General features: G+C 36.4%; 1 protein-coding gene across 2 annotated transcripts in view; it reads left to right on the forward strand.

Moving 5' to 3' along the window:
* PRPF18 (pre-mRNA processing factor 18) overlaps positions 1-16208 on the forward strand; it is a 51671-nt gene that overhangs the window by 7800 nt on the left and 27663 nt on the right. The window contains exons 2-5 of one of the 2 annotated variants that reach the window (XM_082854848.1): positions 6841-6918; positions 7033-7059; positions 9609-9713; positions 11645-11758. In XM_082854848.1, the coding sequence (XP_082710974.1) occupies positions 6841-6918; positions 7033-7059; positions 9609-9713; positions 11645-11758 (324 nt within the window). The remainder of the gene's footprint in view (positions 1-6840; positions 6919-7032; positions 7060-9608; positions 9714-11644; positions 11759-16208) is intronic. The other variant, XM_082854849.1, reaches the window with a different exon arrangement.

Raw genomic sequence — 16208 nt, forward strand, 5'->3', positions numbered from 1 at the left:
CGGGCCTCTCACTGTTGTGGCCTCTCCCGTTGCGGAGCACAGGCTCCGGACGCACAGGCTCAGCGGCCATGGCTCACGGGCCCAGCCGCTCCGCGGCATGTGGGATCTTCCCGGACCGGGGCACGAACCCGCGTCTCCTGCATCGGCAGGCGGACTCTCAACCACTGCACCACCAGGGAAGCCCCCAGCCTAATAATTTTGAGATTCATTTATGCATTTGTCTGTATCAAGACTTCATTATTTTTGTTACTGAGCAGTATTCCACCATTGTATGGATATACCTCAATTTGTTTATTCATTAGCCTGTTGATGAGCATTCAGATTATTTCCATTTTTTTGGCTATTATGATAAAGCTGCTGTGAACATTGGTGTACAGGTTTCTGTATGGACATATACTTTCATTCTCTTGAGTGAATGCCTAGGAGTGGAGTGGTTGGATCATACAGTAAGTGTCTGTTTAACTTTATTTTCTTAAAGACTTTGTAAGATTGGTGTTATTTCTTTCATACATTTTTACATAATTTTATATGTAATGATATAAATATATATGATTATGAAGTACATAGAATTCACCTGTGCAGGGGAGCTTTTGGTATAGTTTTCTATTTTGGATGGCATCATTGAGAATACATACTGCCTAGCTAACAGGATCCCTTGACAGTTGACAGTTCTTTCACTTTGAAAATCATTGTGTCTCTTTAAATTGTGTTTGAGTGCCCAACCATTAGGTTTATTACCTCAGACTCTTTAAGGCTTATTTCCATTCTTCAGCCAGAAACGGACCCTGCCATGTGGTTCGTGATCTCACACGTATTGCTCTGCTTTGGATGTCCAGGCTGTGTATTTGTTAGCTCTCCCGTGTCTTTTTGTAGAACTCTTGATGATGTTTCTGTTTCATTTATATAAACACTAAAAACCTTAATCTGATTGAAGGAATGATGATTCTAATTAATGAAATGGTGACAGTCATGTTGCCTGTGGTTTTTAAATTTTGACTCTCCCTTATTAGTGTGGGCCGACGTTTCCGGTGATGTGGTAGAAAGACTTGTACTCTTTAGACCCGCGAATCTCAGGTTTATAATCCAGACAGTACAGCTTGGACAAAGTCCAAGAATAACATGTATGAAGCACCACACAGGAATTAGGTTCTGTCTTTAAAAGGAGAAGTGCTCTTTATCTATACCCTTTTCAACTCATTTCTAAAATCTGCAGGAGTGAGAGGCCCAAAGGAAAGGTCAGGTGCTTTAGGAGAGAACCCAAATAAATGTACTGTCAGTTCACATGGTGTCTTAAAATCCTTACCAGCCACTTTCAGACTTGTGTTTGTAGGGTTCTGTTATATTCTGTCGTTAACTCAGCAAACTTAGAGTTCAAAATCTTTGAGTATAGCCAGAAAGGAAACTAAATTTGTGAAATGAGTAAACAAGTCCTAAAGTCTCATTGGGGCTCCATTACTAGAGAGCTCTTTAACTTTGGGCAAGTTCTCTACCCTGCCTGACTTACCTATAAAGGGGGGTGTATTATTAATGCTTACATCCTACAATTTCAATTCTGTCATAAATGTATCCACCATACTTTGTATTTCAAAGTATGTTTTCAGTGTGCTTTATAAAATAACGTTTTATAATTAGAAGTCACTGCTTAACTTGCTTTTCTTATATAAACTGCTCTTGTTTCTAAACAAAAGTGTGCAGAGTGACATCTGAAACATGGTAGGGAACCTTTTTTTTTTTTTTGCGGTACGTGGGCCTCTCACTGTTATGGCCTCTCCCGTTGCGGAGCACAGACTCCGGACGCGCAGGCTCAGCGGCCATGGCTCACGGGCCCATCCGCTCCGCGGCATGTGGGATCTTCCCGGACCGGGGCACGAACCCGTGTCCCCTGCATCGGCAGGTGGACTCTCAACCACTGCGCCACCAGGGAAGCCCCACCCTTTTGTTTTTGACAACCTTTTGTTGCCCTGAAGTGAGGGGTCACATAGTATGAAGCAAAATGTTTATAGTTTTCTCACTAGGACTCTTTAAAATGAAAAGCAAATTAATTTTCAAAAATTAAATGTATTGTTAATAGGTAATGCATTCAAATGATTCAAAATTCAAGACATACTAAAGGGTGTACAATAAAAAGTTTCCTTTTTACCCATGTCCCTCAGCTGTACAGTTCACCTCCTCCAAAGCAGCTAACATTATCAATTTTGGGGTCTCCTAGAGTTATTTCATGCATATAAAAGCAAATGTGAAGAAGCAAATATCTTTTCTCGTTTTTGAATACAAACGGTAGCATACTAGATTCACTCTTCTGCACTTGCTTTTTTCATTTATAAAAATATAGAAACCACTTAATTAAAAAAAAAAACCCTCCTTTAACAGAAACCGAGGAAACCCTGAAATTGAAACAATAAAGAACTATAGTAACCAATATGAAAGTTACTGGAAAACAGTAAATAATAAAACAATAATTAGGGCAAATAATGCATTAATAAATTGTTTATTTGTTTACTGTTCTAATTGTTCTAAATGTTCTAATAAATTGGAAAATCAAAGTGAAATAAGTGACAAAAAACAAGAAATAGAAAATCTGAACAAACCAGTAGGTAAGGAAGAAACAAGAAAGTTGTCTGACAGCCAAGGGAAGAAAGCAATTGAAGAAGGAGGCAATTAGCAGTTGACTTGAAGATCCTTTAGTTTTGCACCTTGGAAGTTAGTTATGACCTCAGGGGATTTTTCAATGGAGCATTAAGAATGGACTCCCAGTTGTTGGGCAGCTGCAAAGAGAATTGGAGGTGAGGAAATGGAGACCGAATAGAGAAATGTTTTATTGTCCTGCTGTAATTGGTACTTAGCATGATACCCAGCACAGAGTAACGAATTTTTCCTTTAAGGTTGCAGAGTCTTGAACATATGTAAGTGATGATCATTTGTGCCAATAGAGAAGGAAAAGGTGAAGATGCAGAAAATAGATAACTGACTATGAGAAAGGCAGGAGAAATTGAGATCTGGAAGACAGCTGGAAGGGGTTGGCCTTAGACAGGGCGAGGGTTTCCTCTTCCATTCTGAGATGCAGAAGGGATTGGTGCTGGGAGGAATTCGGAGTTCTTGTTTACTGGCTTCCCTTTTCTCTATAGAGTGACTTAGTCATTTGCTGGAAATAAGGGGAGAAGTAAAGGGCTTAGAGGTTTGAGAGAATGGAGAATGAATAATGATCAGTGTAGACAATAGGAGAGAAAGATGGGTAAATACATCAGGATCAGTGGGCAGCATTGGGACACAAGTGGTTTCCCAGCATTTAAGAGCTAGGTGCAGGTGTGGACACTGCCAGCAAGTGGACTCCTGTAGGACAGAACACTTGTCGGTCTCGGGACCCCTTTACATTCTTAATTACTGATAGCTCCAGAGAGCTTTGTTTATGTAGAATGTATTTATTGATAATTACTCTATTAGAAATTAAAACTGGGATATTGAAAATGTATATTTATATTCTCTGTACAAGTACAGTAAAAAAGTCCATCATGTTAGTGTAAATAATACATTTTTACGAAAACTATGTTTTCCAAAACAAATGAAATTTAGTGAGAAGAATGGCATGTTTTACATTTTGCAAATCTCTTTAATCTCTGGTATATAAGAAGACAGTTGGATTCTCCTGTTCTTTTTTCAACCTGTTGCAATATGTTGTTTTTGTTCAAGTATGTGAAGAAAATTCATCCTGAAACAGAGGTAGTTGGAAAAGGGAGTATTTTAATAGCCTTTTCAGTAATTGTGGACGTTTTTCTTTGATACTACACCAAAACTGGGTAAGTGGTAAGTTTCTTAAAGATTAGCTAAGAGCTTAGATTCTGACACATATCAATAGACTTTTCGTGTACTAAAACCCATTGACCTGTTCTGCTCTAGATCTATTCTGATTTATCCTGGTCATAGATCTTTTGCCTGTGCATGATTTTGTGAACTCTTGCCTTTGTTAACATCATGAGTTTTTTCAACTTTGCTGAGTTATGCAGATCTTCTAAATGTTGATGTGTTTCATTAGACAATATTTAAAAAATTACATTTGTTAATGTCACCACTGATTTCATCAGAAAAGCCTTTAAGTATTGGGAAGCCATCCAGTTCACAGTGAGGGATACCACTTTTCTACCCTTCTGATTTTCGCTTGACAGGTGGAATTTTATCATAGGCAACAAATACTATCATTATTTTCCTTTAGGTGACAGGTTTGCTTTGTTCAGTTTTGAGAAACTGTTTGCCAGATATGCAGGTCTGAATAATCAACCAGTTTGCTTTTCTTTGAGAGGACTGTCCTACACCATTATGTAGTGGAAGTGCTTCATATATTTCATTTCATTTCGTCATACCAGATATTAAAAGGCCATGTGCTCCAGGGATGAGATTTAGTAAAATTGTACTTTATCAAGATATTCTTAAGAGAAACTGGCTTTTTTATTTTCCTGCAAGTGCATGGTGGTGAAGAATACAATGGCCACTGGTACATAAACTCAGCCTTCATTTATGCTAAGGTTCCAGTAGTTTTCGTCACCATTGCTTTTGTACCATCAGTGCAGGTCTGAGCACAGTGAAAAAGGGGTGGGCACATATATCTTAGTATTATTATGAAAATAAATTTTACCTAGTGGAACCTCTGTAAAGGTCTTAGGGACCCCCCAGAAGTCCACATTTTGAGAATTGATGTTCAAGGCGTAAGGTTTTGTTAGGTGTGTTCAATGGAATTGGGAGACGGTAGTAAAAGATACCATAGTTAAAGATTGGACCATGGTCTCTGGCCTGGAGAGTCCTTTTATTTTCTTCCTATGTATCAGCTCATTCTGAGAGGCTGCCAGTATGTTTGTCAACGCACTTATTTGAAATATGACCAGTACATGCTACATAGTCAAAAGGAACAATTTATGATGCTGAAATGAGTTTTGGGAGTGAAGAACTGTAACTTGAATACTAGATCAGCACAAAGGATTTAAGGACCAGTGTTCTTAATCCTGCTTCTGTTAACTCATGAGGCTCACTGAGTTCTGGGAAAGTCACCTGAACTTTCTAATTCTCAGGTTTCTCACCTCCACAGTGGGATTAGTATTATTTGCGCCCACATTTCTTAGAGTAGTTTTGATGTTCAGGTGATACCATCAGTTCTGTACGCCGGGTAACATCTTCATCTTTATACCTGTAAAGCTGTGCTTGGGGTACAGTAGAAAAGTCAGTAAATATTTATTGAGTTAATGAATGAACTTAAAAAAACTGTTATAAGCTGTTAGTTTTAAACATACACACCAATAGAGTTGTATAATGAATTCCTGTCTTTCCTCAACACACATAACTCTAGAAAATAAGACCATGTTTTTATAGAATTAAGATCACCACCAACAAAATTAAAATTGGGTCCTTAATACCATCAAATACTCCTCTCGCATTTGAATATCCCCAATTGAATTAAAATAAATACATATATATGTTTTTTACAGTTGGTTTATTCAAATCAAATCCACACAAAGTCCACTCATTACATTTGTTTATTATGACTCTTAGTTTCTTTTCATTGCAAACATTTTCCAGGTCCCCCACTTTTTTTTATGCATCAACTTGTTGGAGAAACTGGGGCTAGTTTTGTAAAATGTGCTCGTGTTTGATTGCTTCCCAGTGGTGTTTTGAGCTTTTTCCTCTATTCTTTACATTTCTAGGAAGTTGGAAGTTAATTGTTTGATTAGATTCCGATTTAGATTTTTAGGGAGAACGCTTCTAAGTGGTCTGCTGTGTACTTCCGATGTGTTTCACATAGGACGTACGTGGTATTGATGCCAAACTTGAGCAGTGGGTTCAAGTGCGGCAGCCTTATCTTTCCGTTGTTCACCATCACACTTTCTTGTCATGGTTTTAGCATCCATTGATGATCACTGCCTGAGTGAGTGAGCTTTGGAACTGTGAGGTGCTAATAACTACATGTGTGGAGGTATTATTGAGGTACTGTTTCGGTTACTACTGGTAAAGTAGGGCAGTATCTTTATTTGAGCTAAGTTATCAATGACATAATATCTAAGAAGCAGATAGTAACAAGCCTACAAATTAGGGACTGTATTTTTTACATTATAATTGATGTAAAATATTTCATTAGTTGAGGTGTTCAACATAGTGATTTGATAGTTTTATACATTACAAAATGATCAGGGGACTGCATTTTTAACAGGATAATTTTATGCATAGCATGGAAAGAACTAACCGTTTTTTTTCCCACCTGCCACACTAGATTTAGAGTTTGTCTCTTAACAGCATGTCATATTAAAACAAATACCTTTGAACCATCTTTTTACTAAAGAGACTCTCCAAAACCATTCTGTCTCGATTATTATAAAAACTTGTTTAATACTAATACAATTGATCATTACAGTAAGATTCCAGATGACAAAAAAGAATTTGGACACACCCTTGGAGCTCTCTTCGTAATGAGATTTAACATGTCAGCTGAAGCTACCATAATTTTGGTTTGGTTGGTTCTGTTAGGAGAAAATAATTAAAGTGTCTCATTTTACGTGGTTCGTAATGAATCCATTTGTAGAAATTGAATTCAGACACTGAGAAATGAAATAAAAACAATGGGAACATTTGGAAAATGTGGGTGGTTTCTTCTTTGTGCTGTTGGATATGTCCGTCAAACTGATGCTGCAAGAGAAATACCTCATGTTTAGAACAGGGGCTGAGCACAGGTGGTGTGTTCAGGAAATCAGTATAATCTCCGTGAACGAAAAAACTTTACAGTTCTTGAAAAACTTGCAAGGTTGTTGACCAAGGGACATGAAATTTTACCCAAAGACATTAACTTACTTCTTTCTTCAATAGGAAAATAAAAAATATTTCAAACGTAGTGAACTTGCAAAAAAAGAAGAGGAAGCATATTTTGAAAGATGTGGCTACAAGGTATGAATGCCTGCTTTTATGTTAAATTGATGTTTCTGAGTTTAAATTTATACAGCTGTTGTTAAAGTGTCAAAACGATTGATCTCTGTTCAATTTATTAATGTTATACATTAGCCTATAAATGAGAAGCCATCTGGAGAGGTATGAGTTTTTGTTTTTCTTTCCTTTTTCTTTTTTTTTAATCTTGAATTCAGGAAAATACATGCATGACTTTTGGCTTGGAATGGTTTGGCTTTTTGTGGACAGCATGAAGTGGCTTGAGATCAAAGCTTGATTTTTTTTCTTTTTAATTAAGTCCTGGATCTGATACTGCCTCATTTTCATCACCATCACCACCACTCCTCTCCTCACCTCTCCCAATAAAAGTCCAGTTTTAAAGGATTCAAAAGATTTTATTCATTCAACAACAGTGGCATTAGCAGTGGTATTTTCCCTGCTTTCTCCTGAATATTTTAAGCCATTGTTTTTACGTTTGCAATGTTAATAATCCCTTTTGGCCCTAAGTACCTCTGCGTGAGATACAGTGTCATTTTGTGTAATAAGGTATCACATTTCAAACACTACTTAGTCTATTGGATGGAAAATGTGATCTTGAAATATTTGTTAGAAATAAATGAGTTATCTGGAAGACTTTGTATACTTTAGAAGCATGACTAAAATTATCTTTGAGATTACCAGTTAATAATGTATTGGGGTTTTTATTGGGAGGGGTTAAAGGTAACGAGGTGAAGTTGTGTTTAAATTATTTTATAAGAAGGCTAAATCTAGTTGAATAATTTTTTAAACAAAGTTCAGAGGTTCTATTGAAATAATTTTGACAAATCATAAATTTGAAATCGACTTTTTGCTTGTGAAACATCAATATAAAATAATACTCTTGTGCACGTAATGGAGAAAGTTCTGGAAATTAATTTTATCTGGCATAGCATTTCTAGAAAGAAGCATGAGGAATGCAAATGGTATGTATATGCGTTTGCTTTCTTTTGGTACTTTTGGGAGAGGGCAAGTGTTGAAAATGTATTTCTGATAGGTTTCTAAAATATGAAAGTTTATATTTTGATATTTTCCATAGGTACATTGATTTCATTTGCTTCTAGTTTAGGAAATTAAGATACATTTTATGTAAATAACCATCGAATAGATAGATATTCAGAAAGAAGAATTCTCATCTTTTGTTTGCCCAGCATTATCTAAACTCACACTTGAACTAGAATAAGAATCACTTAACCATGCGTTTTAGTCTGCTGACTTGTTGCTTTCCCAGATCCCTGAATTTGATTGTTTTCAACTTTTTGATAAGGTAGGAAAATAATTTAAACGGTGACGATTTTGCTTTGCTTAGATTGCTTCCGTGATAATGGCAGTACTTTCTTGCTTATATAGAGGAAAGCAGTGAAGCAAAATCATTACTGTAAAGGTGCTGCTTGTAACCTTGAGTCCAGCTGACAGAATGTCTTAGATCTTTTCCTTAAAGTTATTCACTGCCATTCTATAATTGAAAATGCTTTTTATCCTGAGATTTTGGGAGCAATATCTGTTTTTATGCTTAAAAAGAAAGCACAGGGTTTTCGATATAAAGCCTTTTAATATTTCCTTCTTGGTAGTAATGAAAATACAGCATGTGTTGCTTTTATTCTTTTATAAAAACCAGTTACCGTTTTTTTTAAAGGCTTGATGCTAATTTGGTCTGTGAAAATATGAAAGTTTAGTTTTTTTACCTAAATTTTCTGTTACCACTGTTAACACTGATTAACATAATCTTTAATCTATAGAATCATAAATTTTATCATTTTAACCATATAGCCTTTCTTAACTGAATGTGAGTTTTTCCTTAATGTTGATCATTTTTGTTTTTTGATCTTCTTTTGGCATCTTAGATTTGTCTTATGGTTCAGATGGAAAACCATGTTTCAGTATCTTTTTTACAGACCACACAGTGGGGCTTATAAATTGCTGAACTCAGTTTTCGTAAACTGTGACTTGGGCAGCAGACTCAAGAAAATATATAAAGAAATTTTTTTCTCTGCAGGTTCATATGAGCAAGAATGTCCACTCTGTTCTTTCTGTACTATGAGTAGAGAGGTGCTGGTTTTCATTATTCTCCCACAAGATTCACAGCTCAGTTTGTGGGCAAGTTCTGTGTAGCATCGGAAAGTTTTCTGCATGTCCAGCAGTGATTCCTGTGCACTTGGAAAAACACCTTTCAGAAATCAGGAGAGGAAAATCAGGAGAGGGAAGAGCTGGAGCTTGAGGCTTCACAGGTTTTTGTTAGCGAGCAGTTCCTTTCTTTGGTCTTCATTTTAAACCCAGAGCAAGGATCAGATAACCCTGTAAGATGATTTTCTCAAAGAGGAGAAGCAAGCTCATTGTTTCTAAGAAGAAAGTAAAAATCATGGAGTCTAGGGAGAAAATGAGTCTAATTCAGCCTTTTAAAGTTTTTGATTGTGGAAACCATTATACTTCTGTAGCAAGAATGCTGTCTCCTGGGTGCATGGTCTCTGCTTGGGTGTCCCTGAGCTCTCACAAGCATGTACGTCGATTATGAGCTCTTTGCTCAGAGGAACATTTAGAAAACCTTCAATATTTAAAACATGTTTAATTTCGGTGAATACCTAATATATAGAATGATAAATGTTAAACCATGTTGTATTTTAAACGGAGAATTTCGTTTCTTTTGGCTATTAATGTAGATACAGCCAAAAGAGGAGGACGAGAAACCATTAACTTCATCGAATCCAGTATTAGAACTTGAACTGGCAGAAGAAAAATTACCCATGACTCTTTCTAGGCAAGAGGTAAGTTTTTATATGAACGTTTTGTGGGAAAAAAACTCCACAGCATTTGCATTTAGTTCTTTCCAATAACTTTTGTCATTATCTCCCGTAAAAAATGACTTAACTGGCCAGCTGCACAGTATTCTAGTTCAATTTTCTTTATGAGGTTCTAAATTAATCTCTGCTTTTCTAGGTACTGTTGTCTAATATCTTATGTCTTAAGTTGTTTTTAAAGAATGTATCATTCTGAACTTTAAAAACTAAACACATTCTAAGTATAATTAAATGCATATATTCTAAATAATTATACTTGATAAGTTGTCTAAATTATTTAAAATAATATAAATTATGTATTAAAAGAAAGAAAGTTAGTGTTTTGTAACCTACTTCCTCTGAATACATCTTTCTAAGTCAAAATACAGAGATCTGTATGATCCTTTATGACTGCATAATTTCCCATAATATTTTAAAAACTATTATTTTTAAAATCAATTCTGTGCTAATGGTCATTTAGGTTGCCTCAGCATTTCCCTATTTTAGATCATACTAAGATGAACACCCTCATACAGATGTCATTGCATGTGTAATAATATATGATTACTTTGCTTTGGAAAATTTTCTAGAAACATGATTTCTGGAGTCTGTTCTAATGACTAAAGACTATATACATGCCTAAGGCTTTGGATACATATTACCAGAGAGCCCTGCAGACTTGTTAGAGCAGTTCATACTCTCAGCTATAGTATTTGCCGATACCCTGGTCAATATCAACTATTATTTTCCTTCAGCAATAACACCAACAACAAAATTTTAAAGATATTCCTGTGAAAAAAGAATTCAGACTGTACACAGGTACACAATGAAATTAACTTTGAGCAAAAGGAAACTCTCAGAGGAAAGGAGGGCTGACTCCAGAAGCTGTGTGTGAAAATTAGATGAAGGACTTTTGAATACTTGGCCTGAAACGAAGAATATTTGAGATTTTTAAAAAGATCCATTGACCACAGTTCTAATTTTGAAAAAGCATTGAATATTCTCTGTCGTTTCATAAAGAAGAACTGAGATAATTGAGAGAGGTAGCTTTTCATTTATTTTGAGAAGCATAACATATCTGTCCAAAAATGGGATGGGCTGTGTCATGAAGAGGTGTGATTTTTGTCATTTGTCAGACAGGGACCAGACGAAGGTGTTTTTGAGGTCATTTCTGCATGGATTGGAGATAGCACTAGACGACCTCTTAAGTTTTTTTAATACCGAGTTTCATTTAATCCAGTGGGAGCCCAGTGGTTTCTAAGTGTGATACTATTTATGTTCCCAGATAAAGTTCTTGGTATTTTTAGAATTATAACTTATTTTCTTAATTATAATTCTTGTTTGTCCTTTTTATGAAATACCACATGTATACAAAGAGTGTGTAAAACATGTGCGATATAGTGGATAATTACAAAACAAACACTCGTATAACGATGGCCGAAGTCAAGGGAGGAGTATTATCAGGCCCTCAAAAGCCCTGCACGTCCCCCTCCCTCCATTTGTAACTCACTTTCTCTTCTGAGGGACTAGTTTTTGGTTTTAATGTAGTACTGCAGTGCCGACTCATGGCTATCTATGGTCATTGACTTATCGCTGACTCCAGGCTTGGTTTTATTTTATTTTTTTCTCTTTATAAATGTTATCACTCCCTCCCATCGTAATGTTTTTCTTATGGATTCTACTACACAGATTGGTCCTTTCTGAAACACTCGCCAAATGACCTAAACCATTAGGGTTATTTAAGGTGTGACAATAATTCAGTATATCTGTTAGTGGAAACTAAAGAAAAAGAAATATAACTTACTTTCTGCATCTACTTTTCACTTACCAAAATAAGTGTTTGGTCTCCTAAAATAGGAATTACTATTACTAATGACATAGGGAATTACTATTGTTGTTTGATATATTTTTTTAAATAGGTTATCAGGAGATTAAGAGAAAGAGGAGAACCAATCAGACTCTTTGGAGAAACTGATTATGATGCTTTTCAACGTTTAAGAAAAATAGAGATCCTCACACCAGAAGTTAACAAGGTAAGAAGTCAGAACAAAGGTAGAAGAATGTCGTACCATATAAATGAGAATAGTATGGACTTCGACAGAGTTCAACTAATTGCATTACTATAGAGAAAAAAGGAAAAATAAAGTTGCCAGATTACTGCTGCTGAATGTAAGTTTTCTTTTTTTTTTAAATTTTGTGTGTGCGTGAGTTTATTTTTTTTTACTTATTATTTTTCAGTATTTATTTATTTATTTGTTTTTGGCCTCATCAGGTCTTACTTGTGGCACTCGAGATCTAGTTGTGGTGCGCGGGCTCAGTAGTTGCGGCGTGCGGGCTTAGTCACCCCACGGCATGTGGGAATCTTAGTTCCCCTGCCAGGGATCAAACCTGTGTCCCCTGCATTGGAAGGCGGATTCTTAACCCCTGGACCACCAGGGAAGTCCCAGGTTTTCTTTAATTTTCTTTTAAAAAGCACACATCTTGGGCATGCAGTTTAGTGCATTTTGACAAATACATGCAAGTGTGTGGCCACTACCCTTATGAAGATATAGAGTATTTTCGTCACACACACATGGAAGTTCCCCAGCACTCCTCCTTGGCCAGTCCCCGGGTTCTTCTTCCTCCACTCCTGGGCAGCCACCTTGTTAAATTCTATCCCCACCAGTGAATTTAGAGGATGTGTGTCTGGCTTCTTTTGCTCAGTGTGATATTTTGTAGATTCGTCCATGTTATTGTGGATGTTGGTAGTTTGTTCCTTTACATTGCTGATGATATTCAGCTGTATGAATATATCAGAATACGTTTCTAGCTTTGGGCTGTTATGAATAAAACTGCTGTGAACATTCTTACACAGATCTTTTTTGGATCTGTGTTATTCCTTTTGGGTAAATATGTTTTTATCTCTCTGGTAAATACTTAGAAGTGGAATTGCTGTATAGTAAGAGTAAACGTGTGTTCAGCTTTTTAGGAAATGCCAAATATTTCCAGTGTCTCATCAGTGTTTGTTATTGTTAGTCTTTTAAATTTTAACCATTCTCTTGTATTGTGATAGTATCTCATTGTGGTTCTATTCACAGTTCCCTGATAACTAAAGATTATGAGCATCTTTTCATAGACTTATTGGCCATATCTTTCTCTATGCAGTGTGTCTTTTGTTCATGTTTCAGTTGGGTTGTTTGTCTTTTTATTTTTGAGTTGTAGGCGTTCTTTATGTGTATTCTGGAGTCTTTGTCAGATACACAGATTCATGTTTTGTGTCTATTCTTTCCTAGTCTAGGCCTTACCTGTTCTCTTAATGGTGCCTTTTCGTGGGCAGGACTTCCAAATTTTGATGAAGTTCGCTTTATGGTTATTGCTTTTGGTGTTTTGCTTAAGAAATCTTTGCTTACCCTAAGGTCTTAAAGAGATGGTATTTTCTTCTAAAACTTTAATAGTTTTAGCTTTACTTTTAGGACTCTAATCTTGTTTTATGGCTCAGCTTATGGTCTGTCTTGGCGAATATTCCACGGACTCTTGAAAAGAGTATGTTTTATGCTTTGGATAAATGTCAGTTACAGCAGTGGTGTTCAGATCTTCTGTGGCCTTATTAACCTGCTCTTTCAGTGAGAGACAGGTGTGGTTATCTGTGGCTGTGTAACAATCCACCCCAAAACTTACAGCTTAAAACATTTCATTATTATAAAATCTTTCTCAGTCATCTATGATGGTAACAAACCACCCTGAAACCTAGTAACCTAAGGTAAGTTATCATTCTCCCTCACAGTTCTGTGGTTCGATTGGGCTAAGTAAGCTGGGCAGTTTTTTGCTTGGGGTCTTGCATGTGATACAGTCAGGTGAGGGCTGTGGCTGAGGTCATCTGAAGGCTCCTTGGACTGGCCTTCTAACTTAGAATGCTGCCTTAAAGGTGCAGCTGCTTTGTAGCAGGTGTCAGCATTTCCTGCCTTTTTAAGGCTGAGTAATACTCCATTGTATATATGGACCCCATTTTGTTTATCCATTCACCCTTGATGGACATGTAGGTTGCTTCTACCTTTTGGCTATTGTGAATAATCCTGCTATGGACACAAGTATATAAATATCTGTTCGAGTTCCTGCTTTCACTTCTTTTGCATATATTCCCAGAAGTGGAATTGCTAGATCATACGGTGATTCTGTGTCTAACTTTTTTTTTTTTTTTTTTTTTTTTTTGCGGTACGCGGGCCTCCCACCTCTGTGGCCTCTCCTGCCGCGGAGCACAGGCTCTGGACGCGCAGGCCCAGTGGCCATGGCTTACAGGCCCAGCCGCTCCGCCGCATGTGGGATCCTCCCGGACCAGGGCACAAACCCGTGTCCCCTGCATCGGCAGGCGGACTCTCAACCACTGCGCCACCAGGGAAAACCTAACTTTTTTTTAAAGCATAATGAATTTAAAAATTTTTCTTCATTTATATTATTAATGTGCACATCAATTTGTTTTTCTTTATTTTCAGTCCTATCTGAACTTTCCTAACTTAAATTCTTGGAAAGAGTAAGTGGTTTTGTAATGCTTCATTTCACCGATATTTGTTTCTCTTCTATCTCTTGAGTCATTTTCCTTATCAAAAGATAGTTTAAAATGCTAATGTGAACTATTCAATTTTTGTTACCTGATTTAATTTTTCTACTGCTCATTTCATTACTTGAAAAATCTCCTAGCTTTTATTATTAATTTAAAAGCAACCTGCTGTATTCTAATCTTACTCAAGCCTGTCCCAAATACTAGAGTTTCTTATGTACTTTTTAAAAACTGGGGTATAATTGACATATAACATTAATTTCAGGTGTACAGCATAATGATTTTATATGATCACCACAATAATCTAGTTAATATTCATCACCATACAGAGTTACAACAAAATTTTTTTTTCTTGTGATGAGGACTTTCTTTTTAGAGATCTACTCTCTGAGTAACTTTGAAATATGCAATACAGTATTATTACCTTTAGTCACTATGCTGTACATTATATCCCTGTGATTTATTTATTTTAGAAATAACTGGAGCAGTCTAAAAGTTCATAAATTTGAACACATTCTGAAGCTCTACATTTTTACTCCCCTCCTTCCACGTTTTATTTTTCTGATACCACATTTTACGTCTTTTTGTCTTGTGTAGCCCTTGACTAATTGTTGTAGTTAGAGTTGTTTTTACTACTTTTGTCTTTTAATCTTCATACTAGCTTTATGAGTGATTAATTCACTACTTTTACTATATATTTACCTTTACTAGTGAGATACATACTTTCATATGTTTTCTTGTTATTAATTAGTGCCGTTTCTTGCCGGCTTAAAGAAGTCCCTTGCACATTTCTTATAAGGCTGGTTTAGTGACGATGACCTCCTTTAGCTTTTGCTTCTCTGCAAACTGTTGCTCCCTCAGTTCTGAATGATATCTTTGCTGGGTGGAGTGTTCTTGGAAGTTTGTTCTTTTAGCACTTTGAATATATTGTGCCACTCCCTCCTGGTCTGCAGAGTTTCTGCTGAAAACAATCTCCTGATAGTCTTATGGGGGAGCAGGGTTCCCTTGTACAAAACAAGCTGTTTTTCTCTTGCTGCTTTGAAGATGCTCTCCTTCTTTAACTTTTTTTTTCTTAATTGAAGTATAGTTGTTTTACAGTATTGTGTTAATTTTGGGTATAGAGCATAGTGATTCAGGTTTTTGCAGATTATATTCCATTATAGGTTATTACAAGATATTGGGTATAATTCCCTGTGCTATACAGTATATCCTGGTTGCTTATCTATTTTAAATATAATAGTTTGTATCTGTTACTCCCATACCCCTAATTTGTCCCTCTCTCCTTTCCTTCCCCCCTTGGTAACCACAAGTTTGTTTTTGATATCTGTTTGTTTCTGTTTTGCATATACTTTCATTTGTATTATTTTTTAGTTTCCACATATGGGTGATATCATACAGTATTTGTCTTTCTCTGTCTGACTTATTTCACTAAGCATAATACTCTCCAGGTCCATCCAAGTTGTTGCAAATGGCAGAATTTCATTCTTTTTTTATGGCTGAGTAATATTCCTGTGTGTGTGTGTGTGTGTGTGTGTGTGTGTGTGTGTGTGTGTGTGTCACATCTTCTTAATCCAGTCACCTGTTGGGCACTTGGGTTGCTTCCATGTCTTGGCTATCATAAATAGTGCTGCTGTGACCATTGGGGTGCATGTATCTTTTCAAATTTAGTATTTTCAGTTTTTCTGGGTATATACCCAGGAGTGGGATTGCTGGATCATATGGTAGTTCTATTTTTAGTTTAAGGAACCTGAATACTGTTTTCCATAGTGGCTCTCTCAATTTTCATTCCTACCAACAGTGTATGAGGGTTCCCTTTTCTCCACATCCTCTGCAACTTTTGTTTTGTAGACTTTTCGATGATGGCCATTCTGACAGGTGTGAGGTGATACCTCATTGTGGTTTTGATTTGCATTTCTCTAATAATTAGTGATGTGGAGCATCTTTTCATG

This window comes from Leucopleurus acutus, assembly GCF_964270905.1.
Source record: "Leucopleurus acutus genome assembly, chromosome: 1".
NCBI classification, from domain to species: Eukaryota; Metazoa; Chordata; class Mammalia; order Artiodactyla; family Delphinidae; genus Leucopleurus; species Leucopleurus acutus.